General features: G+C 52.9%; 1 protein-coding gene across 5 annotated transcripts; it reads right to left on the bottom strand.

Moving 5' to 3' along the window:
• Positions 1-298: 298 nt before the first annotated feature.
• On the bottom strand, positions 299-26,894 carry PDE1B (phosphodiesterase 1B). 5 transcript variants are annotated; one of them, XM_027543112.1, is made up of 16 exons: positions 26,733-26,890; positions 26,523-26,645; positions 10,665-10,778; positions 9,351-9,533; positions 9,104-9,170; positions 8,656-8,772; positions 6,227-6,367; positions 5,712-5,812; positions 5,504-5,629; positions 5,286-5,387; positions 4,116-4,236; positions 3,733-3,814; positions 3,330-3,438; positions 2,819-2,949; positions 2,008-2,126; positions 299-1,577 (listed from the first exon to the last, which is right to left on the bottom strand). In XM_027543112.1, the coding sequence occupies exons 2-15, from the start codon at positions 26,630-26,632 to the stop codon at positions 2,023-2,025; spliced, it is 1,608 nt and encodes a 535-aa protein (XP_027398913.1). In that variant the 5' UTR covers positions 26,633-26,645; positions 26,733-26,890; the 3' UTR covers positions 299-1,577; positions 2,008-2,022. The 5 variants fall into 5 exon arrangements, 4 of the variants coding, with proteins under 4 accessions (XP_027398913.1, XP_027398915.1, XP_027398914.1 ...); XM_027543114.1 differs by lacking the exons at positions 26,523-26,645; positions 26,733-26,890 and adding exons at positions 13,896-13,988; positions 15,121-15,389 and having other exon boundaries at positions 1,486-1,577; XR_003511262.1 differs by lacking the exon at positions 2,819-2,949 and having other exon boundaries at positions 26,733-26,894.
• Between the last annotated feature and the right edge of the window lie 201 nt (positions 26,895-27,095).

Raw genomic sequence — 27,095 nt, 5'->3', positions numbered from 1 at the left:
GAAGAGGCCCTTGCTGGGAACTGGAAAGGTCACCTCTCCCCTTGTCCTTGACACTGGGGGGCCAGACAAGATTCACCCCTCTTTAGAAGAAGTAGTATGCTGGAGAGAATAAAAAGCACTTCAGAAGAGAAAGGTCCCCTTCTGCCAGCCCTGCTGTGCACCCTCAGGCAGAACCTCACCTCTCTGGCCTCCGTATATAACAGGGCACACACAGCACCAGGGTTCTGTCAGCTTGAAGAGACTTTGCACGTGAAGACGCCCAGTGCACTTTCACCTGGCAAACAACACACGCAGCCAGGCCTGGTCTCCCTTCTTTATTGATCTCTGGCTATAGCAGGGCTCCGAGAGACCGAGGACAGGGGTCAGTCACATGCGTCTCTACCCCTCTCTGGGTGGGGTAGGAGGGACGAGTGGCAGGTGGCAGGTCTGAAAGACCGTGGATACTTCACACGCACAGGGCCCACTGTACAAATGCATGTCTGGTATTTACAAGGAAGGAGGAGGGCAGTCACTGGACTTGGGCCTTTCTGGGACAGAGCGGGGCCAGAGGAGCCTGAGGAGAGGAAGGGGCGGGGGCCTGGCTGGGCTGCCGGCTGCCTTCCACCCGCCACTCCCCACTTGTCCGAGGAAGGGGCCTCCTGGGCCAGGGCTGGGAGGGGAGGGACCCTCTCTGTCACCCTCCCCATGCGCCCTTGACCCATCCCAGCTCTCCTGCCTGTGCTCTAGGACGCATCCTGAAGGTGCTCTGCTGGGGAGACCTCAAAGCACTTTACAGACATTGGTCGGATGGGAGCCTCCCGGCCCCAGGGGAGGGGAAGGAGGCGACAGGTTCAGGACAGGTGACAAGCCCCAGGGCTGAGACCCGTCCCAAGTCCTTGAGGACCGCCCCCCCTCAGCCCCTGGTGGCTCTGGCTCCTCCTCCCCCATTCGCCATTCTAGAATGGGGGAGAGGGGAGACTGCAGAGTCTGGGCGGGGGTGGGGGTGAAGCAGTGCAGGTCTGGGGTACAGAGGATGCCCCCATTCCCAGGCCCTAGAAAGGTGCCATGCCCTGAAGGAGCCCACACCCCGCCCTGTGCAGAGCTCTGAAAACCCCCAGCTTCCTATCCTGTTCCAGCCCCTCCCAGGGGAGGAAAAGGGGGACCCAGACCTGCCAGCTAAGATCTGGGGTGGGGGCTGAGGAAACCCCCAAAACGTATTGCTTAGAAACTTGGAGGCAAAAAGGATGGGGGAGGGCCCAGGGGGCTGGCATCTCTGACCCTCCCCCCAAGCCCTGGGAAACCTCCAGGAAGCTCCCCTCCAACCAGTCATCTGGCCATGGGGAGAGTCCAGAGGCAGGGGGATGGACACAGTGACCATTGGGAGCCCGAAGTTCCCCAGTCTTGCCACCAGGAGAGTAAAGTGCACCCCAGTGGGTGTCAGGTGGGGAGGGGCCCTTCCCCCAACCCCACAATCTCTAGCATTCGTCCTTCGGGTGGGTTTTCTGTTCCTTGACGTCCATGCTCCCTCGGAGCAGATGGGGGAGCCAGTCCCGATGGATGGTGCTGATGACATCGAACAGTCAGGACTCAGTGAGGACCTAAGGGAACAGAAGACCTCAGTGCTCTGATCTCTGCCTTCATCTCCAGCCTGCCTTACCTTCTTCAGGCCTGCCCCCACTCAGCGCCCTGCACGAGGGCACGGGGGGTGCTCGAATGAAGTCACGCCCCGCTGAGCTCCAGAGCCTGGGGCCTGGCTGTGCCTCTCCTGACCCTCATTCAGAGCTGCTCAGCCCCACCCTGAACTGGGGAGCTGCCCCCTCTCTTCCTGGAGGGCCTGGACCAAGAAGCAGGACACCCCCTGCATCCCACTTAGGTCCCAGCTCGGGCCTCTGTGTTCACTTCCTCCAGGTTACCGCCTGGAAGGAGAGAGGGAGAACCTCACCTCTGCTGAAGCCCAGAGATGCCCCTTCTGAGAGGCCTGTGGGACGCCCGCCTCGCCCTCCTGCCCGCCCACTGCCATAGGCTCACCTGGGCCAGGCCCCGCTAGTCCAGATTCCCGTTCTGGTTGTGCTCGTCTTCGGCAGGGGAGGCTGGGGCCTCTTCCTCACAAGGGGACAGTTCGTCAATGGACATCTGGTTGGTGATGCCTGCAGGAGAGCGGGAAGGAAGCTGGGACCAGACTGAGCTGTATGTTTTCCCCAAACCCAAGGAATATGTGGAAAGAAGGAAGCGATACTCACACACCCCCCCTTCCTTCAAGCTGAGCTACATTCAACCTGTGCCCACCTGGGGAGAGGCTCCCCAGCCTTGCTAAAATGCACAGCCCTCAGCCCCACGTTAAGGAAGAGATGCCTCAGCCAGGGCCACCAGGTTACCACAGCCTCAGGGCAGTACCAACAGACCGCCATGTGCACAGGGCCCCTTGGGCGGTGGAATACTGCTGTCCCTATCTACTCTCCAGCCCCCATTCTAGAACATTCCAGGTGGGTCAGCCTGTGCCTGATTCCTTTTCCCAACTTGGGGAAGGCGTCGGACAAAGGGCTGCTCAAGGCGCTTCGGGAAAATGGACCCACTGCTGCTCAGGCTTCCCTGGTGGGTGGCTCAGGTGGTAAAGAATCCACCTGCAACGCGGGAGACCTGGGTTCGATCCCTGGGTTGGGAAGATCCCCTGAAGGAGGGCATAGCAACCCACTCCAGTACTCCTGCCTGGAGAATCCTCATGGACAGAGGAGCCTGCCGGGTTACAGTCCATGGGGTCGATGGACTGAGCAACTAAGCACAGCACAGTTGCTCCATCAGCCGCCCTCCCAACAAGGCCTTATCCTCCCAGTGGACCCACCGCTCGCCGCCCGTTCCTTCCATTTCTGCTTGTTCTCCTGAATGTATTTGGTCCAGGTGGAGCGGAAGCTGACCACGTCAGGGTTGGGGTCTCCCACTTCTACATCCAGAGAAGGCTGGCGCCACTGGAAGCTATAAGCAGGACCCACCCACATTGTGGAGGTGAGACCCCGCCCACCCCAGGATGGTCTTCCCAGCCCTCAAGAGTAGAGGAGATGGAAGCCTCATCCTTCTCTTTTCCCTCTGCTGAGTACCCCCCAGTCCCCACCCCTCTCCATACCTTCCCTTCCGCTAGAAGGAAAATGAAAACAGCATTAGCCAGAAAGGCAATAAAGACAGCTAATAGGAGAAATTAAAATATGGTGGAGGGGGCGCGGGTGCAGGCCACACCCTCTGCGCCCATCCTTTCACCCCCACGTGTGACCCACAACAGAGGAGTCGCTGTTTCTCACCTCCCCCACCAGTCGGTTCTCTCTGTGGGCCCTCTGGCCACCCCAGCCACCCTCACTCACCTGGGCTGGGTTTTAGACTTTGAGTCGTCGTCCCCGGTGGGCTGGACACTCTTCTCAGCCACATCGGTGAGCACAGAGAACGTGGGCTCCACAATGAAGTCGATGAAACCTGCAGTACAGATAATGCAGGGAGAAGCTGACCTGGGGAGCTGCACAGAGGACTCGGCCGGCACGCCGGTGCCCCCAGTTGCACGGAACAGTCACCTGGGGCTCAAGAGTTCCCAGTGGGGGCAACCTTTGTGATGATATCTGTGTGACCCCAGAGAACTCCACCCCAGCCCTCCACGCTCCAGCATAGCGGCTCGCCTTGACGGGAATGGGGACTGGGAGCCGTCCCGACCCAGCCCAGCCAGCATCCTTGACCTTTCCCAACCCTCTCCTCCCTGCAGGAAGGGACACTCACCAATCTGGGACTGCGCCACGAGGGTGGAAGTGCGGTCACAGAGCGGAGAAAAGGGCAGGCCCAGCTCGGCCTCCTTGTCACCCTGGGGAGCAGACAGGGTGGGGACTTATTTCAGTCTACCCGGTTGGGGTGCAGCTGCGGGTAGAGGGGCTGCCGGGGGAGAAGAGGGAGCTCTGTGCCTTTGACCTGGAAATGAGCAGCATGCAAATGCCACTGCCAGCAATGACTGTTAAGCTTTTCGGAGATGACATTCTATCCCATGGGTCTGGGATCAGGCTGGCAGCTGCAGACAGCTAAACAAGGAGCTGGAGGAGGAACAGGGAACTTGGAAAACATGGAGGAGAGAAGGCCCCGTGGGCAAGGCAGACAAAGATGCCCCCTACCTGGCGGAAGAATTCCTCCATGAGGGCCTTGGTCCAGCGGCTGTGAACCGACCACTGCTTGGTGGGGTGGCTGATGTCAGCAGCATGAAGCAGCAGAGAGAGGGCCTTGGACTTGTCAATCCTGTCGGGGCAGGTGGCAAGGGACGGGAGACTGATTGTTTAGGAAAAGGAAGCCTGGACCATTCCTAACTTCCCATCACACTCTGTCTCTCAGATCTAACGTCAAATACCCTCTGAGACAAGATACACATACACACACGCGTGCACACACACACTTACATATGTATAGGAAACAGCCCAAGCTCTCAGAATCAAAGGGCCCGGAATCAAATCCCCACTGTATGTTTCACACACTGACTGTGTGATGTACAGCAAGTTACTTAAAATTTCCATATTTCATTTTCCCCAGTCCTAAGCAGAAATCAAAACAGGATCTGCCACAGAGAGTTGTTCTGAGAACTAAATGACATACAACATATAGGTATTTAGAATAGTGTCTGGCACCTAATAAGTGCTCAGTAGACATTACCTATAATTATTATTATAATAATTATTATTATGATTCGCCAACAATGACACGCTCCGACCCTGCCCACTCTCCCACACACAGACACCGTACATTAACACACACCTTCAGGACACACACAAACACAGTCTGTTCTCTCTTACATTTATATACTCCCACCCACTTTTTTTTTTCCCCACCCACTTTTAAGCAACATTAGATGTAATTAGGACATTTGTTCTGTGTTGTTTTTTTTTTTTAACCTCACACAACTCTCCCAGTAGCCCTGTTAGAGTGGGGGCTGGCAGTGAGCTATTGTGGAGGGGGGCATATCATTTTCACTTCTCACACATAGGGAAACGAGTCCAGAGGGCTGAATGATTTTCCATGACATTCCAGAGTATACCTGTCCTGAAGCTTCCCTGAGGACACCAGTCTCAGACCCCCACCTCAAACGCTCTGCAGTAGTCCAGGTGCCTGAGTTGTCCACACACCCAAAGCCAGGTGCGCATCCATCACACACACCAGATACCCTCAGATACCTGGAGCCAGGAGAGTTTCTACATCCTAGTAAGGACTGGGCACACCCATTGCCCTGTGGATGCCCTCCAATTCACATAGCCCTCACTCTGGCCTCTCCCCAGCCACGCCCCACCAGATGTCACCTCTCCAGCTGCTGCAAGGCTGTCTTCATGGACTTCACTTGCTGGAAATGGCAGGACATGTCTGTGGCCAACACCATCTCAATGACCAGAGCCCGCAGCTCTCTGAAGGGACAGAACCCGAGGAGTGATCAGCACTGCTAGACAGGAAGCCTAGGAAGCAGGAAGAGGGGGCTGGGGTGCGGGGTCTCCAGGGATGCCCACGCCTGGCTTCTGCTCACACAAACTCATCCTTGGTGAGGTTGATGAAGATGTTCATCTCGTCGTCCTGCATCATTCGGAAAACCGAGCTGATGTGGTGATTCTCCAGCACTGAGCGGTCGTTGTACAGGATGGCGCATTCCGATCTGCAAAGCACAAGGTCACCACATCCAGCCCCCTGTCCCGCCACCGCCCCCCGCCCTCGCCTGCCGCATCCCCACCCCTCACTTGGTCTGGATGTGGAAGCTGTTGGTAGTGCCAGTGTGCTCGTAGTCGTGGATGGCTGCAGCAAAGATGATGGCCAGGACCTCAATCTCCGACAGGCAGTGCTGGGAGAAAGACAGACAATGAGAGGGGGCTGACGCCCTGTCGACTACCCAAAGACCTCCACACACAGGCTGGACCGCTCATCCCAGCCCTTCCATTCTTCATGTCCAGCTCTTGGGCTAAATGCAGTCAGGCTTCTCAGCTCCCAGAACTGCCAAAGACCCTCTTCCATCCCTACTAACAATATTCCCTCTGCATCTGGCCACACAGCCCCAGCGCTGCCCAGGAAGTTACGGTCCACCCAGGAATTCTCTAGAGTGAATAAGTCCAATCCAACTCTGTAAAGACTTTGGGATGCCAAAGAAGAGGACCCAAGGAGAGAAAAACGAAATGAGTGTATCAACTGTAGGCTGGACTCGCCGAGTCTGCAGCCATAAGACCCTGAATCCCAGAAGAGTGACCTCCAGGGTACCTACCACCATCCCTGTGCGGAGCAAGAAGCAGTGGACCGTCTGGGTGACGTCAGCTGCGTGGATCTGGTTGTGGTAAGGGTTCTTGTACTTTCCGTAGCCTGTCTCCAAGGCATCCAGGAAAGTCATCAAAAACACAGTGGGAATCTGCAGTGGGAGAGGGGCAACTGAGATTTGTGGAGGATGTGCAAATGGCAGGCCACCGAGGACAGAGGTCAGTGAGGCCCTTTCATGAAGAGACGGCAGGGCTAGGGGAGCACTGGCCCTGCAGTGAACCGGGCTCGCATCCTGGCTCCACACCCGCTGGCTGCGTGACCTTGGGCAAGCCACGCGCCTCCCTGTGCCTCTGATGCTTAATGGAAGGGTGAAGATACTACCACCTACCTTGAATTTAATGAGATAAGTACAGTACAAGGTACTTAGCAAGTGCTCTCCCAAGAGTAGCTATAATTATTATTATTTCCCTGGAGATTTTTAAGAAGAGGAAAGAAAATTTCCTTCCAATCACCCCACCCCATCCCCAAACCAATACCATGGAGAGGGGCTCAGAAGCAGGGGAAAGAATAAGAAGACCTGGAGAGGACCCTCTAGCCAAGGTAGATCACCCCTACCACTGAGAAGCCTTCCCCCACCCTCTGTCCACTAAACACACACACACACACACACACAAGCACCAGGAGCCAGAGCTCTATCAGGCTCAATGCTGTCCAGGTCTCTGCATATGCCCTGGGGCATGTTCACCTCCTTCAAAGGCCCAAGGCCCCCAGAGGGCAAGGCTGGTGTCTGCACCTGCCCCTGGATCTCTGAGGCTGCGAGGAGAGCAGGGTTCAGGGCTTGGGGAACCCTCTGTAGAGATGAGCAGCGGTGGCGAGACACAGAGGAGGTGCCCTAGTCAGTCAGACCCTAACATCCCCCGCCCCCACCCCTGGAGGGCTGTGCCCCAAATTCAGGGAATTTTAAAGGACTGTTTCCATGACAACTGCCCTTGCTTTTGCGTTGCCATGGAGTCCCTGGAGGAAGGGAAGGGAAGGGGAGGGGCAGGAGAGGGGCCGGGTGCCCAGAAAGGGAATGTGGAGCTTAAAAGAGCTGCTCCAACTGGGGTCTCTACTGGGCAAGGACTCTAGAGCATGAAGACCCCTCTCTCTAACTGCCTTAAGGCAAGGCAATTTGGGGGTGGGCAAAACCCAACCTGAGGTAGTGACTCTTGGGGTCCCCCAGAACCATCCTTCCTTGGTGTCTGGAGGAAGTCTGAGAGCCAGTTTGGAGAAATGTGAGCTGAGAAAAATCTTAGGAAAAAGAAGACCCTGCTATTCTCTGTCCTGGAGAGGGCAGGATTGCAAAGAAGAAAATGAAACGGCAGAACAGGCCTTAGGGAGGCCTGAAGAGAATCTCAGAGCATCTTACCAAACTTCTGGGAACTCTCTTGAGAGTTGTTGTAAAAGGAGGAGTCAAGGGTCAAGGAAAGGCTCTCACACACCAATACTCTGTTATAGTGAGGTGGAGGCAGAGGGTGGCAGAGGACTTTCCAGAGCCCTCTGGGAGGGCCTTCCTACTGGACTCCTTTGACCACCCCTCAAGCCCCTCCATGGGACATGGCAACCCATGTCACCAGTATTCTTACCTGAAAATTTCCATGGATGGAGGAGCATGGTGGGCTACAGTCCATGGGGTGGCAAAGTCAGACACAACTGAGCGACTGAGCAACTGAGCACACACCATGCATCCCTCTCAGAACACACGCTTTCTTCTCCGATCTAACGTCTACTGTCACTCCACCCAAGTGCAGACCTAATATCCCCCTCATCCTCCAACTGTGGTTTCTCCACAAGGAAGTGATTTTTTTCCAGCCCCTGTTCCCCAAAGACGCTCTCTCCTGGCACAGGATCTGAAGAAGATTTTAATCCCATATTCTTCCAGGCCAGCCAAGCTGAAGAGCAATTCTCCAGCCCTACCTAGCCTTGCCAAGAGCTGATCCTTTCCATAAAATTCCTTGGACAGAGCCGGAGGGGGAGGGGAGGAGAGGCCCCCCCCCCACCACCACCAAAAAAAAAAAAACAAATGGAGAGACATTAGTCCTGCAGAGCACCAGCTGACAGCCTCTGGACCCCAGGCCTCCAGTGTCCACGGGCAGAAGGGCTGAAACAGGGGGCTGAATTGCAGCCAGGCTGGAAAGGACAAGTTAGGGGACAGAGCAAAGGAGAAGAGGAAAGAACCCTGGGCTGGACAGCCACAGGCTAGAACCTTCCCCTGGAAAGCAGTACCTGAAGCCAGAGGCTGGGACTGCAGCAAGCGGAGGAAAGGCCAGACTGCGGTGGGCACAGGGTGACTTCCCCGACAGTGAGACCGAGCCAGAGAGCCCGTAGAATGTGCCTGTGGGAGCAGGGTGGTGGAAGTGGGGAACCCTGCCCAGAGGCAGAGGGAGGAGGCTGCCCGACCTTAAAGCGGCTGATGAGGTTGTGCCGAGTCAGCAGCTCAAAAACGATGGTCCTCAGGGCGTGGTCATCTGCTGCCCGGTTCAAGGAAAAGACATCAAAGCACCAAAGGTCCACGTTCTATGGAGAAACAAGGAACTAAGCAGGGAGACTCCCAAGACGGACATCCCAGCAGCAGCAAGGGCTGCAGTTAGACTTCAAGGAGGACTTCCCAATGATTACAGACACATGGGAAGCAGGAAAATAAGTAGTAAACAGGCCTCTTTCTTCCTGGATATCATTCAGTATGGGAGAGACAAGAAGTCAGGACTTTGCCTCTTAAGTAGGTCAAAGTTGTTTTGAGAACCAAGGAAATGACAATTAAAAAAGGAAGTAAAAATCACCCCAGAGGAGTCTGAAAGTCCTGATGGCTATTCCATCCCCCACCCCCTAACCTTCTCCCTGGGATCACCTTGAGACAGTTGAGGACGGCAGTGGAGTAGGTGGGGCCCACAGAGGTGTACGTTCTCCGGAACATCCTGAGGGAGAAGAAGGAAAGGAGCCCCTGAGTGAGGTCTGATCATGGGGTCTGATCAGGCGGGGCTGGGCGGTTGGGCCAGGGGCACATGGGCTGGTGATACAGTGGAGTCCTGGAAGACACCCCTGGGAAAGAGGGCCACCGCCAGGGGCCGAGGGAGGCAGGACGTGGGGAGCCTCACCGCTCCACAAAGATGCCAGCCTGCACCGCATGCACGATGCTCCGGAACTTGGGCTTCTCTTCCGCTCGGCGGCCTTTGGCCCGGGTCTGCTGGGTGAAGGTGGAGGCCAGCCAGTCCCGCACCTCTGAAGGCACCGCATCAGACCGCAGCTCCTGCAGCTCATCTTCCGTGTCCAGGATTTGCCTGAGGCCCCAGAGTGGGAGTCACAGAGGAAAGGCTGCAGGCGCTTCCACAGCCTGGAGACCCTGGGCCCAGCCACACCCCACACCCCGGAAACTCTCACACCAGCCTCTCCCTTCGCTGACCCTCCCTTGACTTTCTTTTGCTAAGCCTTTTTACTTCTGTTTCTGTATCTGATGTTGCCAGTGATGAAACAGGTCACTATGTGAGAGTGAACACCCCAGTTCTGGAAGCATTCAAGCAGCCAGTGGCATGGATATCACCTGTCGAGGATGCTCCAGACCAGCAACACCGTCCAGCAGAAATAAAATGCAAGCCATATATAACTAAGTTTTCTAGTGCTTGTGTGCGTGCTAAGTTGCTTTAGTCACGTCTGACTCTTTGCAACCCCATGGACTGTAGCCCGCCAGGCTCCTCTGTCCATGGGATTCTCCAGGCAAGAATACTGGAGTGGGTTGCCATGCCCTTCTCCAAGAGATCTTCCCAAGCCAGGGGTTGAACCCAGGTCTGCTATGTCTTCTGCATTGACAGGCGGGTTCTTCACCACTAGCGCCACCTGGGAAGCTCAAGTTTTCTAGCAGCCATATTCAAAAGGTAAAATCTCCTTAAATGATAACTTTCCTTTAACCTAATATGCTCAAAGTACTATCATTTCAACATGCAATCAATATAAAATATATTAATAAGACATTTTACATTCTTTTTTCCAAGTCTTTGAAATCCAGCATGTTTTTCTACATATACATGTACATCTCAGCTCACACTTGCTACATTTGAAGCCCCACTAGCCACGTGTGACCTGGGCAGACCAGGTCTGGAAGGCCTCTGCCCTGGGAAGAAGGTGAGGATGCGATGAGCTTTAAGGTCCCTGCCAGCTCTGGAAAGGTCTTCTCCTCCTGATAATCTGTGTTTGTCTCTCTCTGCAAGTCTGTTCCTCTCCCTCCTTATCTCTGCTGATAATTCTACCTATAGATCTATCTGTCCTCACTCCCCGCCTCCCTCCTCTGGCCCTGTCACGCGTGTCTATCCCCAGCTTTCTGTCTGACTCCCCGTCCCTGGATCACTGTGTCTGGCTGGCATCTTTCTCTTCTGTGTGTGGGTTTTCTCCCCGCCGCTCCGCGTCACCACTCTCACCGAGTCTCATCTATATAGACGGCCTCCAGCAGAGAAGCTGTGTACTCCAGGTTTTTCTTCAGCTCCTCAATGTTTACCTCCCCGTTCTCCAACTGCTTCACCATGTAGCGCAGCCTGTGAGGGTGCGGGTACAGAGAACCTGCTTAGGCGCCGCTACCTTGTCAAGAGAACAGGATACCTAATAGGATGCGTGTTCCAGAAACAGCCACAGCCTTCTATAGCGCATTAATCTTTCTAACAGAATAACAGCAGCTAGTGTTTTTCATCACAGGCCATTGCCACCGCCTGCACTAAGTTTATCTACCCCCCCAAAGTTAAACCCCAGGCTCTTCCACAGTCCCCGCCCACCTCTGACCTCTCAACACTTCCCCTTTAGTCAGTGTTTCCTGAGAACTCTCGTTTAGATTGCCTGGGGCCCAGCAGAATTAGGCAGGTACAAGCCCCTGGGGTGATGTTTTGAGGATGATCTGTTTCAAAGTCTGAATAACCAAGAGATGAAACTGCCTATTTCCCTCTGATAGAGGACTTTGGGAACAACAGCCATCAAAAGGGCCCCCAGCATTCTTTCATTATGTCTCTTGGTTTGGGCAGGGAGGGGGTACATGTCCACAGCCCCTCTGTCCCTGGCAGGGATGGGGAAGACACAGAACAAAGACCAATCTGAATGCTTTCGCCGGGCCTCACTCCATTCAGGCAGAGCTAATGGATTATGATTCCAGAATCCATCAACCGGGACAAAGCGCAAGATTAACCCCTGCCTCCCTGGTGTCACTCCAGAGAGAGCCTCTGGCAAAGGGTGACTGTACCCCTCCCCTATCTCTGCCGTGAGGCAGCTTCCCCCAGAGCCAAAGTGGTGAGGGTGGGGTCAGGGGTCTCACTGGATGCTTTGCCTGAAGGGACCATCCCTCATATTTTGCACTCACAAATTCTGGGGGATTAACTGGGTGGTTTCTTAAAAGTCTGCTTTATGACTGCCTGAGACCAGCCCAGGCAGTCATAGGTACACAAAGCTCTCTGATTTTAGGTGGTGATTTTAAAGAAAGCGATGAAACATTCCCCTCTGGCTCCTTCTCGCAGCTCTGCCCCACCCCACCTAAAAGCAAGGTGAGGTGAAACAGTGGCCAGCACAATTCCCCACTGAGAGGGGCTTCAGAAACCCAAGGTCACCCTATGAGTCAGGGAGAAGAGTATGAGTCAGGGACCAGAGGCTGAAATTAGCATCGATTCCCAGGGATGCTGGGGGAGGGAGAACAATGGCATTCCTGAACAGAAGCAGCTCTAGAATCCTGGGGTCTCAGCAGCTTTGGAATGGGGCGCCCAAAATAGCCAGCCCCAGGAAGCATCACCGGCCAACTCTCACCCCAGGGACCAGCAGTCCTGGCCAAAGACAGGTCTGAATTGCAGATGAGGCAGAAGGGAAAGAGGGAAAATGGCAGGGAAAGAAGCTGGAGGGTGAGGCTGCAGCCTCCTCAGTGGGCTATCCTCAAACTGCACTCCCAGCCTCCCAGCTGCGCCTCCTCCATGTGAAAAGAGCAGGCAGCTCCATGAGGAAGAGCCCTGGTTCCGTACAGCCCAGCCCCAGCTCAGGCTTCACTAGGGAGGAGGCGTAGAGGCTGACAACATAAAGGCTTTCCAGCCAATGAGCTGGAAAGTAGCGACTGAGAGCCGACCGGGGATCACACAGCCAAGAGGTACCCCTGTCTCTAGGGCCCAGCCACAAGCTGGGGCTGCCCTCTCCCGCTCAGTCCCCATGGCCAGGGACCCTCGAGTCTGGGGACACAACCCAGGAAGAAGGAAAGGCCCCTGCTCCAATCCCAGCCCTAATCTTCCACTTCAATCAGCCCTTTTTACAACGGAAAACTCTGCCCACTAGGGGTCAATGCCCACCTCCAAAGTTCTGCCTTCTTTCTTGAGCCACCCTGGGAAACACACATCCTAGCACAAGCTCCAGAAGTGAACAGCCAAGCCCACGGGTGCTCATTTGCATGTATTCGCATAATCTCTTAACAATGCTGCCAGCTCTACATTTTAAAAAGTGCTTTCTCCTACGTTATCTCCTTTTATCCTCACAATGGGCCTAGAGGGTGGGGGGGTGGGGGGTGGGAAGGCTGTGCAACCTTATTTCCAGTACGGAAACGCAGGATCCCAGCACAGCTCTGGGAGGTAGAAATCCCACATTCAAACTTTTCACTTCCTGGATATGAGCCCTGGGCAAGTCACTACTTCTTCATCAGTGTCTACCAAAGTGTGGCCTATGGACCACTGACATCAGAATCACCTGGGATACTGGTGAAAAAAATTTTTCTGGGTCTCCCCACACACCTACTTAACCAGATTTTCTAAGGTTTGGGTCCAAGGACCTGTGTTTTTAACAAACATCCCAGATAATTCTAACTCACCCTAAAGTTTGAGAATCTTTATTTTCAACCTTCAATTCCTTCATCTGTAAAATAATGAGGATTATAATAAACTACCTGCGTTGGTCACGTGGGCAGCACTAAACCACCCGTGAAGAGCTGCTGTTCAGTCACTCAGTCATGTCTGATTCTTTTGTAACCCCATGGACCTCAGCCTGCCAAGATCCTCTGTCCATGGGGTTTTCCAGGCAAGAATCCTGGAGTGGGTTACTATTTCCTTCTCCAGGGGAACTTCCCAATCCAAGGATGGAACTCGCATCTCCTGCCTTGGCAGGTAGATTCTTTACCACAGAGCCATCAGGGAAGCCACCTGGGAAGAGCTGTTAATAAGAGAATTAAATGAAATAATGCATGCAAAAGGCCTGGCATATACAATGAGGCTCTATAAACATGATTTGTATTAAAATTAACTGACCAGCATCATGCCTGCCCTACCCAGCTCACACCTCACTCCCTTCGAATCCAGCAAGCACCTGTCTTCTTGATCCCAAGTCCAGGTGAAGAACGGTGAGCCTAATTTGAATGGAGGCTGGTAATTAGGAAGCCCCCTAGCAGAAGAAATGAGAGGATGATAATGACCATGATCTCTCCTTTATAATTACATACCACAATCACCTTATGGGGGTGGTTATATGACTTGTCACACAGCTTGTCCATCTCAATCAGGTTGGCCAGCCTAAAACTCATTCTACTGGAGCCTAACTGTGCCCCAAACACCAAAAGTGAGGCTGGACCCCACTGCATCATAGCTCCTTCAGTGTCAGTCATGTGTCCTTCATGGGGTGATGTTGTCTGTGGACACCATCAGACTCACAGGAAACTGGGGGTGTCTCGATCGCACTCACGATGACTTCTTGTCTGTCCTGGCAGCTGTGCTCAGAGCACACAGCATGTGCTCAAATGTTCACTGAACAAAATAAAAGGGAAAGGGGGCAGATTAATCAGGTGGGGGGCTATCTGCCAGTGCTCACAATTGAGATCTCAGCCTAGGGAGAAGAGCGTGGTTGTAGCTGGCTTTCAACACACCCCTCCCCCCAAGTTCCTCCCGCCTCCACCTCTCGATCTTGTCCAGAAGTTCTTTTACAGCTCCTGTTGAAATCTGAACCCAACATGATCCAGATACCAGAAGGAGAGGGGAGGGACGGAAAGAAAGATTAAAGAATAAATTTGACAAGCGGGGTGTCTAAGGAGGGAGCCTGGACTCGGGCAGCTGGAAGGATTCAGGTGCTAAACTTCCCCCTCTTGGAGTTACATAACTTTCCCCACGACACTTCCTGGCCTGGTGGGGGGCCTCTCGGATTCCGACGCCCTTTAGAATTAGGATCTCCCCAGACCCACCTCGCTTAAGGGGACCTCGCCATTCGTCTGCTTGGATGGGTAGGATGCTCACCCCTGTCCAGTCCTCATCCAGACCTAAGGAAAACTGGAAGCTTCCTCCCAAGAGTCCTCCCACTCCACTCCTAGCGCTGGTTCACCATCTCCACTTCTTTCTCCTTGACCTTCCCCACACCATGGGAAAGTCTCAGGTCCTGACCCCTGAAGGCCTCAGTCTCTCCCAGCTCTAAGTAGCCAGCTGGAAAAGGTAGCTTCTGGGCAGTAATAATCCCAATGCCCCAGACAAGTGCAGCTCCCCAGCCCCCATCAGATGATCTGGTGATTTCCAAAGCCCCTTCCCGCTACTTCCAGCACACACACTCCCTGAAAGATCACCATAAGTAGAGAGCTTAGGACAGAGTAGCCTCAAGCTAAGGGACCAGGAATTGAAAGAAGAATCCTATCTCCCTTTTGGATTTTTAAGACCAGATGAGGAGATATTGGAGGAATGTGAGGTCTTAAGAATGCTGGGGTTCAAGAGGGAGCGAAAGAGGGAAAATACTGCTAAGTCACCTGCCACTGCTTAGTCACACACACACACACATACCCCCATATGGGACTGTCAAGTCTTGATCCTGCTCTTCCACCAAACTACAAGTAGTAGACCCACAGCAGCCTGTCCTCTGGTCCTCTTCCTCCCCTCTCCCTTCCTCCCTGGAGCCTACCTGAGGATAGGACCCTGGAGGTGACTCCTCTGCACAGGAACAGGGCTGGCCATGGGAATCAAAGTTCTCTACTTCAGAGTATCAAAATGCTGCCCCCCAGGCCCCTGGGCCCCTGAGGGGAGTGGCTCCCTTTTAGGCCCCTGACTTCCTTCTCTAGGTCTCAGCAAAAGTGACCGACTGACTGAACAGAGAGAATTTAGGGGAGGGGAACAGGAGGAGCCTAGCTGGAAGGAGTGATGAGGCAGAGACCCAGCCCACAACTGGGTGAGAGGCCGCGGGAAAAGTTTCACATCTGAATCAGACTAAAAACAAGAATCTGTTCTCAGAAGAATCCCAGAAAGGACAGAAATAGCATAAGCCAGCCCCTTGCTCTGAGGAGGTGGGGCTCCTCTTTCGGGGGAAGGAAAGGGTTAGCAGGAGGCTTAAGGGGACAGGGACAGGGACAGGGAGCCATCCTGACTTTGTCCTGAAGAGGAAGTCTGCAGTGGAGTGGAAGGAGCCCTCCAGAGCGTCCCAGCTAGGCGAAGGCAGATTTGGCTCCCTCTCAGGGTCTTTTTTCCGGGGCCACTCTTCAAAATGAGCTTTAACCCACCTGCAAGGACGGAAGCAAGACAGGAAGAGAACTAGAAACTGCAGAAAAGGGGCTTGCTGAAGCTAGGGATCCGGGTATCCTTACCCAGAGACCCGCTCAACAAGGAGGAAAGCCCCCACCCAAGCAGTGACTGAAAGTCAGGAGTTGCTCATCGAAACCGAGAGGCTAGGCGAGTTGAATACTCCCAGCCCCAGTTTTCTCATCTGTCAAACGGGGACTGGGAAATAACCGTAAACTGACTGGAGAGGTCTTTCCAGCCCAGAGGGCGAAGTGACGGGACAACCCACGAAGAGCCTGCGGGACCAAGGCCCCCTCTCTCTCTTCCAGGCTTTGGTCCCGCTCAGGTTAGGAAGGGAAGAACCCTGGCTCTGCGGTGCGGAATGGATGTGCGCAAACAGCCCCAGCCCGCCTCCCGATTGGCTAAGGGGTGACGTCACCAACACAAGCGCATGGGGGCTGCGATTGGTCAGCGGAGGGGATGGGCGGGGCTAAGGAGAGCCCGGGTGAAGCCTAGCGCAGCGGGTGAAGAGGGTTCCGCGTAACTACGATCTACTTCATCGAGGTCTAGGGTTGATGTAGGGATGAGGAAAAGCGACTAGAGGGGATGAGTATGACAGAAGAAAGAGAAAAGAAACGGGCTAAGAGCCAGGATTTTATGATGGGAAGTCTTGCTTCATCGCCCACCGCACCCCTACCCACCAAAAGCAGGGAGAAACTAAACTACTTTGTCACTGTGCTATAGCCTTGAAGGATTATAACCAAATGAAGTTTGGGAAATTACTGGGACGAGTGGAAGTTGGCTTCAGCAGCAAAGAGGGACGAAGGTTAAATGTCTACAAGGTTGTGTGGACTCTTGGTAGCCATGAAGCAAGTGTTTTTAGAGAGAAAGGACTAGCCCTGGAGTCAGAGACCTGGCACTCCCCTCGGGATGCGGGACAAGTCATCCCGCCTGCTCTGTAGAAAAGCTCTTTTGGAGAGATAGAGACGGGGTGGGAGTGGGGGCAGATGGTACAGCAGCAAACACCAACTCAGGGCAGTGCCCCCTCCTCACCTGACTCCAGGCCCAGCCCCCAAGCCAAGTCGGCACTAACCCCAACCCTCCTACTGGAAGGTAGGGATTTCTTAGACTAGAAAAGCTCCAGAGAGGATATCTTGTCCATCCCTCTGCTCCCTTGCCCAGTAGAACCAAAACTAGTTGGAGAAATAACGGCTTACCACATCACCCCAAGTACTTACATGCTGCATCATCCCAGCGTGCATCCCACCACGCTCATCTCACCAGCCTGTTATTAACTCTTCCTAATTAGAAAGGACATTGATCAACCACCATCCCTTCCTGGGGAGAAAAATTTCACACATACCCACTCACCCACTCATCTACACACATGCTACACTCTACTTCTGTCTGAGTTAAAGAGACTGAGAGCAAGAGCATAGATGTGATGACCCCAGAGTGAATTTTCCTCTAGCCATTAAATGTAGTTTTAAAATAGCAAGCAGTTCAACTATCATGCCTCCCTCCTTGGTCCATCCCCACCCTTCCTCACCTGCCCTGAAGAATAGGAGTTGGGATAAGGAATGAGCAAAGCATAGGTGACTCTGCCCCTGCTCAGAAAAGAGGGGTGTAAGGGGTAGTGGCTGGAGGGCTGTTGAGGAATGGATTAACTGGCTGATCTAAAGGCTTAAAAATCTCAGAAACTGAAAAAAAAAATCAAGGAAATCATCTAAATCCAATAGAAAGAGGATATTAATTAAGATCAGGAGATTTTGCCTGCCTTTTAGCACTATGTATGACCTTGAACAAGACACCCTGGGCTCCATTTTCCTTGTCTGTAAAATGGGTAAGTTCAAGCTTCATGCACTTCTCACAGGAGATCATACAAGAGCATTTGGGGAACTATAAAGTGATGTGTATATGTGAAAGATTACCATTTAGTTTTTGTTTTTGTTAATTCAGCAAAGGTTCATTACAAGTGCTCCATGAACAAAGCCCCCTGTGCCCACCCTTTACCCAGGGCCCCTGAAATAGAAAAGCCTGTATCCCCACCACCACCATTCCAGATGTCAGGGGCTCCTCCCTGGCTCCTTATTCCACAGAGACCAGGGAAGCAGAAACTGGGGACTTGCAGAGCACAGAGCTCCAGAAACCGGGAAGAGCCAGACCCCCACCTTTCCCAAGCACTGCCACTCCCCTCACTCCCCTGGTTTCACATTGCTATACAGGCAGCCCTGGTTCGGGCAGCTGGCTGGGCACAGTGGCGGAGGTGGCTCCAGAGATAAAAATAACCCCCCTAGTGACAGAGCTAGAGTGCCATCCTTGGAGGCAGCAATCCTCAGGTGGACACGGCAGCAGTGGTGCGAGCTCTCTAGGCACTGGACAGAGGAGCTGGACGGAAGGAGGGTGGAGAGCGGATGGGCAGCACCTGGGAAGGCGGGTGGGTAGTGGGGGAAGGAAAGAAACCCAGCAAGTGGAGCGAGATGGGGGAGGGGCAGGAGAAAGGGGCAGGAAAGGAGATTTGAAAAGTGCTGCAGAAGAATGTCTGGAAAACACTGAGGAACAGGGAAGGGAGTCAACTCACACACACACACACACACACACACACACACACGTGTGTGTGTGTGTGTGTGTGTGTGTGTATGTGCAGGCAACTCCCCCTCTGCCTCCTGCCTAGAACCGTTTCTAACAGGTGTTCCTAGCAACAGCCCAGCGCAGCTCAGATCAGTGAGGAAGTGGGTAATCTAAGTAGCTAGAGCCTTAGCCCAGAATAACAAGAACCCAGACATCCCAGCTCCCTGCCCAGCACACAGATGAGTCACCTCTCCCTCCTGCTTCAGCCCCTGAAAGACGGAGGAAAGAGGAGGGTGGGCAGGAAGGTGAGGGGAAGACTCAGAACTCTGAACTTTGAACCCAGCTCAGAACTCTGGCTCTGGTTCACTTGTCCACACCTCCTCTCCCTCCCTGCACGATTTAATTCTGCTCATTAGCCACCTCCACACAGACCACCCCACCAGCCCTCCGAACCACATCCCAACAGATGTTCCCAGCAGATGCCCTGCTTCTGGGGAACCTAACAGATGTTGAAGGTGGCCTGAGATGGGAGAGTGAGTTGGAAGCTTGGCAAGGGACTGACTGCCACTGCTATGGGAGTAGCTCTAGATTCTGGATCAGCAGGATTTGAGTCTGGTCCCAGCCCTGCCCCCACTTTACCAACTATTTCTGGGCATCAGTTTCCCTCTCTGTAACACATTATGGTTCTCAGATTCAGTGCCTGGGTTGGAGACACTAGGAAAATAGGGTGCCTGAGTAGGAGTTTATCTTTTTTGACTGGCTCACTGCTTCACCCAACTTAGCCCAAAACTGATGCTTTAAAGGAAGAGTGTGGCTTTCTTCTTTATTATAGGGAGGTTACATTCTAACCTCCATGAACTTTCTGGGAAGTTCTCTTGCATGTCTATCTTCAGTCCATCTTGCTTCAGTGAAAAGAACAGCATATTTTCTTGGCATTTCAAAGAGTAGAAAGGAAGAGAACAGTCAGGACAAAGAAGTGTTTGGGATGAGTCTGGTGCAATTTGATTTATTATAGTTCTCTCAGACTGGGGTTGCTAAAGCTACTGCTTGTAGACAAGAGGCTGGGGTTTAGGGAGCCTGGCAACACTGTCAGCATGCGTGCATGCTCAACCCAAGAAGTTTCCAAACAAGGTGGGCACAGAGGCGAGAACTAGGAGGATGGTGCCAAGTTAGATGTGCAAGAGCTGATAAACAGGGAAGCAGAGAAGCCAAGGAATAGGAAGGAAAGAAGCTTCTCTGGCCCCCAGGTCCTGCCTGCCAGAGCATCATTAAGCCCCCCTGGAAGGCAAGCTCCCTGCTCAGCCTAAACGGTGCCAACACCAGCTGGCCGCCTAATCATCCCACTGCAGCCACTGTGATTATTTGCAAGTCTGACTTCTCCTTGCAGCTGTGGACTCAACTGACCTGGGGACTTGGCTGAATCCAACATGGTACCACCTGAGCACCTGCTTTCCAGCTTTCCTCCCAGCCCTGAGCGCCCAGGCCTCTCCCTGAATATGTCCTTTTCCCCACCACACCTGCTTAGCCACCAAAACCCCATCCCAGCTCCCCCGGTGGACTTCTGCCAGGTCTGGGATGCTGAAGTTATATCCTAACATGCTCTTTTCTTCCCAGACAGGGAGAAGATGTAGTAGAAGATGCTGCGGGGAGAGGAGCCACTGTAGGACTGGGGACATGGGGGACAGAGGGGCGAGGGCTCTGGCACTAGGGACCTCCCTGCAGTGGGCGGGTCACAACTCACTTTTCTACTTTTCCCTTCTGAGTAGCCCTTCTTCCCCCTGAAGTCTCCTCTTGGCCTCACTCACTGTTCCCAGGATTCTCTCCCAGTTCTCTTGGACCATTAAGTCTTCCTCCCTTAGGGGATAATCTCATTATCTAACAACTTCCAGTCTCCCAGTGGTCTCGCCTGCAGCCCACCTGCTGCCCTGGTTCTGTCCCCCTTTCTGTGCTGCTGTCCTGGGGACAGCTGGAAAATAGCTACTCAACTTCTGTACCTGTGAAAATCAGTCCCCTGAGACCCAAAGGCTTTCTCCCTAGAGGAGCTGGGAGGATGAGGTCACTGAGAAGACAAAAGAAAGGCCTTGTAGAATACAGGAGTTGAGGCTGGACTCCTAAGGTGGCCTCAAATGTGCCTGCAGCAACCTTGCCCTGAACCATCACAAGGACACCTGGGCCTGGAGAAGCCCCACCCCCGGGGTGGGCAGGGATGTTTCCAGACTCCTGGCCAGGGTGAGTGGGGACTAGGAGCACTGAAGGCCAAAGGGTAAGCCAAAGGGAATAGGGAGAGAGAGGAAGAGGGACTCGAGAGGAGAGCACCATAGTGCCCAGCAGAGAAAGAGAAGCCAGAGAGAGATGTAAACAAAGGAGGGAAAGGGCAGAGGAAAAGATGCAGGAAAAATTAAAGAGGGAAACAGAGGGAGCAGAAAAGCGGAAAACAAGTCCTTGATGATCCCTTTAAAGACACAAATAAGAGGAAAGATCTCTCTCAAGTTTCCTAGCTCCTCCATCCCAGTCTGATGGGGGTGTTTGAAAAAAAAGAGGGGAAGATGTGAAACAACCCCTGGCTTGCATTCAGGAGCTCCCTGCACAGGGGCAAGTGGAAGGGGTCTAGAGACATCCACGCTTCCCTCCCCCTGGGTCTCTCACCTGGCCTTCCAGTCCCAGCTTCATCCCCAACCTATGGCACCCTCCTCCTGGCAAAAGTGCTAAGTGCAACCTCAAATGCGGGATCTCCACCGTCTTTTTAACCAGCCTCCAGGGCAACCAGAGTGGTATTTGGGTTCTAAAGGACTCCACAGATTATTTAAAATAGAATGTGTCATAGCTGATCATATCACCCCAGGCCTAGAGACTTAGGATAAATGCCAGAAGGGAATTTCCCCAATGCTTTTGGAACTCACCAACAGCAGTCCCTAGGCGCCCTGCACCCACTACATCTTACAAGGGCAATTGTTCCGTCCACTTCTAGTTTGCCCAATTGAAAAAAAGATGATAGAGAGTAAGTCTGTCATCTTTTCTTTTGACCTTAGAGGACCACACCTTTTGTGGGACAGCCCTCCTCCTAGCCCACCCAGCCTCCTATTCTCTAAGCTCAGTCACCTGCCTCACCTCCTCCAACCACTCATCACCGAGACTCTTCCAAATCAGGCCCCAGACAGCAGGACTCAAACCTACTATATCATTCATATTCCTGCCTCTTGAATCTTGATTTTTCTCATCATCCAAGCCAGTGACTGCCCATTTATTACTACTCTGCTGCCTCTTCACCCAGCAAGCTCTCCCAGGCTGAAAGAGCATCAGAGTTTATCATTTAAAAACCACTTTCATATGGATGATACCAAATAAAGAATAGGGACACAGAGAGACTATGTGACTTCAAGATCATGCAGCTAGCCTTTGGCAGAGGGGGAGCAGGAACTCAAGTCTCCCAATATTCCCTCTGCTCCTCCACTGCCATCACCCTGCCTCCCTGGTCTCTCCCCTGAAGCCACCTATTGTGACCAGAGGTTTGTGAAGTTCTTCCACTGGTCGGAATTTGAATTCCCCCTCTCTCTGCACATCCCCCTCAGCTTACTGCAGGAATTTTCCACACTCAACCATCAAGAGATGCCTCATTCAAGACAAAGTTGACGGGGAAAATAGAAACCTCTGATGGGAGAGGGGATATAAAACCCAGGGAGGAGGGATTCCCTTTGCCAGGGTTGGAAGTAAAGGAGGAAAAGGCAGTCCAGGGAGGAAGGAACTAAAAACCATTCCCACCAAGGCCTCAGAGAAATGATGCTCCTTCTTCTCCAGAGGCCCAAGAAGCCACAGTTTATCCCGCAGTCTTCATGGCAGCTCCACAGCCATGTGCAGAGAAAGGACAGCAGCACAAAAAGAGCCATAGAAGCTTATTCCGTGGGGCAGACACAAAATGAGGACAAAAGGTAGAAGACATCAATGAGGCATTCAGTCCTTTCCTTCGGCTTCTTTCTCCTGTGCATTTGCTCTCCCCAGGATTGTCCAAAAATCTGAGTTGTCACAAACACATACACAGATCACACATATATATCATCCCATTACCTAGACACACTCACATACACAAATACATCATCTCATTGATACATAGGACAATTTCAGGTATTCAGGTAAGTGCATATTTATTATCAGACATACTGTTTCTAAACATACAAACAAAGAAACATCATTATGGAGCTCTGACGTCACCAACTGTCCTTGTCACACACATCAGCCTTTACCTAGATACACCAGATACATGCGTATACATGTCAGGCATTCACAGTTTCATTCTGATACATCTTGTTCACATTTCCAGATTGTTTCTGTAACTCCTTCAGTTCCAGGCTCTGTTCGGAGGTTCTCAAACCCCAGCACTTTTGAGCATCACCCTCTAAAAACAATAACAAAAACAACCTCTCCTTTTCTCCAATTCCCATGCCTACTCCCCTCCCCCACTGCACACAGGAACACACGCACCACAGAATCAGAGACGGAACTGGGCTCTGTGACATATACAGGTATATTCATTCATTTGTTCATTCTTTTGTTTAAGAGCAATTATTGAGGGCCTGTTATGTTCTGGGTAGCACACTAGATTCCGATGTAACAAAGATGGGCAAAAATAATCCCCAACTGTGTCCTTGCTCCAGCTCCCCTGAAATGACCTTGAACCATAGCTTAGGACATTGAGTCTAAACCATGGAAGCCTGAGCGTGCACCACGTGGAGAAAGGAAAAGAGAAAGGGATTGTTTTATGCTATGCCAAGGAAGAGGGAAGTCTTGTCTGTAAAATTTCAGAAGAAACTGGAGCAAAGAGAAGAGTGAGGCTTGTACTATCCTGGGAGAGAGAGAGAGAATTCATATATGTGCTTGTACTGTGTATAACCCCCCTCCAAAGTAAGCGATGAAGCAGAAACCAGAATGGTTGGATTTTACCACTTGGGTGGGTGTCAGAAAACAAGGAGCAGGGGGCCTCCCCTACTCTCCACTCTCTTTGATGGAGTTAAACCATATGACAGGCTCCATAGGATCAGGGACTGGGTCGATTTTGCCCACCACCATATCTCCAGCACCCAGCACATCATCTGTCCCACAGGAGGCACTCGATTAAGAGTTGTTGAAGGAATGAATGAGCTAAGGATGGCAAACCAATCTCCACTCATAGTTTTTCTTGTTTTGCAAAAGACACCGAAAAACCTTTCCATTTCTACTGGCCGTCCCCCACATTCCTCAAGGCTCTCTGGTCTCAGAGAAGAGTGGGCAGACTAGCCCAGTCCTTCATCTTAATGTTAGAGATGCCGAAATTTGTCCTGGTTCATCCATTATCCCTGAAGTGCCTGGCTCAGTGTCTCCCATGCCTCAGCTTATGAGTCTGCTTACTTAGGAAAATTTCCCCTAGGTAGAGGTGAAATCCGACAGCTAATATGTTCCAGATTCTGAATTTATCTTTGGCAGAGTGCTAGTATGGAAAATAGAATTCCTGGATACCCTTCCCAAGAAGAAATTGCCCTGCACAATTATATTCATATGGGCTTTTTTAGCCAGAAGAAAAAACACCAGGCCCAGTTTCCCTGAAGAGACCCTCAATGTCCCAGATTAGAAATTAAAAGGGTAGTTAGGATGGAGGAGATAGGACATGTTGAGCAGCAGAATATTCCATCTGTCTTCATTTGACTCTGTGTGACCCCATGGACAGCAGTCTGCCAGGCTCCTCTATCCATGGGATTCTCCAGGCAAGAATACTGGAGTGAGTTGTCATTCCCTTCTCCAGGGGATCTTCCCAATCCAGGAATCGAACCTGGAGTCTCCTGCATTGCAGGCAAATTCTTTACTGTCTGAGACACCAGGGAAGCCCATTCAGTATCTAGTCCTGAGATAATCATGCCCATCTCCCTGTTTCCAGACTAAATAGCTCCTTCCCACCTGGGCCTTTTTGGGTACAGGTGGTGATTGGGGTGGGGGTGGGAGTTTTATTCTATTTAAGGTGGAAATGCCCTCTTTGCTCACCTCTTCAGAAACCACTTCACCCTGAGAGCTGTCTCCCTCTCCTACCCAGAAAAATCCTCAATCCTTTGCTTTCTCTTCATCTGACTGGCAAAGCCTCCCCAGGATTCAAATCCAGGGCCAAATCCAGTAAGCTATCAACTTCAGATCTACCTTGGTATCAAGATCTTCCTCTGCTTTGAGACTGGGAATCTATCCTTGGTAATTAATATTGAGGAGATGGTACTTCTCTGGATAAGTTATGACATGTAGCTGGAGCTCTTAAGGACCAGATTGCTGAAGTGAGTGAAAACCAGAACAATCTCATCAATAAGATTAGTGATCCTTGTCCACCGTGATCTCCTGCAAGGATGTCTCAGCTAACAGGCTCTGTAGGGGCAGCTGCCTCCACTCCCTTCCTCCCCTGGGTTTCAGTGCCTTCTTCTGAGGGTCCTGTTTTCTTGCCATAGGCCACTTCTCACCCTAAAGGAAGCAACTGCAATCTGCTTCCAGAAAAGCTGTGTGGTTAGAAAGGTGTGGGAGAGAGTGAATGGGTAGACCCCCCTCTTTTGCAGGGCCCCTTATCTGGAACAGAGGCAAGGGGAAGATATGATGAGCCACTCATGCTGTGGGAAGGCATCCTGGGATGCTTGGGTTGTCCTGTTTCTAGACCCTGAGGTCCCTTCTTTGCCTTTCAACCACTTCCCTACCTACCTTTCTTGCCAGCTTAGTTACCATCAACAGAGCAGGGTTTTCTATCAAGAATCACCCGGGTGCTCCTCCCAACAAAAACTGATTCAACCCGATTTTCCATTTCTTCATCCCAGAACCTCATTCCAAGGATTCATGGAGCCCGCAAGTTGCACTGGCCAGAGGCAGCAAAGGAGGGGACCGAGAAGCACATTTGGATTTCAAGCCTTGTTGCCCAACGTGCCTCCATTCTCCCTAAGGCCTTTCTAAGCAGCTGGTATGTAAATCAGACCCACCAGCCCAACATAAAGGCATCATCTTATCGCCACAGGTGAAGTATTTTTAAAACAACACAATCATAAGCATCTATCCATATACAATCCCCATCTCTCCCTCTGCCGGAACCTAGAAATGAAAAGCTTCAGTGCTCACAATTGAGAATATTGGGGAGCAACTGCGTGTTGAGGCTGTGTTCCCTGTATTTCCTCACCAAACATCTGCAGTCTCTCTTCTAGGGCCATGGGGAGTCATAGCAGGGAGAGCAGCACTTTCTTTTGTTTTCTGGTTAAGGATCAACAGACTGCAGAGATTATCGGGTGGCAGCTGACAGATAAACATGGTACATGGCTTGTCTTTGAACCAATCCTCTTCTTCTCGGATAAGCAGGAAGAAAACTTCCTCTCCTTCCCTAGAACTGGAGTATGGGACACCTGAATCTTTCCCTTTCCCATTTATTCCTCTCCACATCCCCTCTTCCTGCAAAAATAAGAAAAGATGCCTTGGTGTGCTTGGAGATCCTTGGGAGACCCTACAGTGACAAAAAGGCTTTGACAGTTACCTTGCCCCAGTCAACCAATCTCCCCTCACCACCATCCCAGCTCCCAGGTTGGGGCTCCACGCCCTCTCCCCCAGGACAGGGTTCCCCCCTTCTCTAGATCCTAGGTGGGTCCCCATCATTAATATGTATGCAGAGTGTGTTTCCAGGCCCCAAGAGAGATGAACAGCTCAGGAACGGGGCAACCCCCTCCGCTACCCCCACCCTCTGTAGGATGCAGGAGGCAGAAACCACCAATCCCAGCCGAGATACGTATGACCCACAGGTTGGCACAAGTATCCCCATGCACTGGACCTGCATCTGTGTGCAGTCACTCTACAGACCTCTCTGTGACCCTGGGACACTCATGTACACACATGTGATGTGCCTCACATCTACCCAACCCTGCACATAAGATACGTGTGAGTCAGCCTGGCACCTCCTGAAAGCTGCCCGTCCGCAGCCCTGCCAACACCGCAAATATTGTGCCGCCTCTCTGCGCCGCATGTGTCACCCAGGGGGTCAGCAGGCACCTCGTTAGCTCTGCAACTCCTAAACCCGCTCCAAGCGGCCGGCTTGCGGTGCACATGCCTTGCACATGTGGCCTGGCCACGCGTGTCCGGGCAGCTTATGTTCTCGCACCTGCCAACATGTGTGCCCCAGTGAATCCACCGGCCCGGCTTCAGCTACCTCCCGCACCCCTTTCAGGCTCCCTGAGATCCCTTCCCCCAATCCCCCCTGGCCCGGAGACTCACAGAGACCGGAGCTTAATCCACATCTTCTTGCTGGGGGCTGACTTCAGCTCCAGGGGTGAAGGGCAGTCCGACTCTAGCATCTCGGGAGGGCTGCGGGGGGACAGCTCCATGCTCAGCCTCCGTCTACGGAACCGAGGGAGGAGACAGCACCGCGGTTCAGCTCAGCCCCCCGCTGGCAGACCCGCGCCCCCCAGCCCAGCCCCTTCCCACCTGCGGCTGGCAGGGACCAGCCAGGCCGGGGTCTCTAAAGCTCGGCCCAAGCTGGCAGAGCTGCAGTTCCTGCGGCTCCTCCTCTCCCGCTGCCCAGCCGAGCTCTGGGCTCCCAGTCCGAGCTCTCCGCGCCGCCGCCGCGCGCTGCCGGAGCCGCCTCCTCGCTTCTCTCCTCCTCCCCGGGCCGGCTTCCCCTCCCTCTCTCCCCCTCCCTTCTCCTCGGCCTGCCGGCTCGTCTCTCACTCCTCGCAGCCTCTCCTCCCCCTCCCGGAGGAACGCCTGGCAGCCAGGGGCACACGAAGACGGCAGAGCCCAAGGGCGAGCGCACGCACCCAGGCGCCGGGTGCGGGAGGCTGCGTGAGC

The sequence above is a fragment of the Bos indicus x Bos taurus genome, chromosome 5, assembly GCF_003369695.1.
Source record: "Bos indicus x Bos taurus breed Angus x Brahman F1 hybrid chromosome 5, Bos_hybrid_MaternalHap_v2.0, whole genome shotgun sequence".
NCBI classification, from domain to species: Eukaryota; Metazoa; Chordata; class Mammalia; order Artiodactyla; family Bovidae; genus Bos; species Bos indicus x Bos taurus.
Note: the sequence above shows the minus strand (reverse complement) of the source record. Positions and strands in the feature narration are given on the sequence as shown.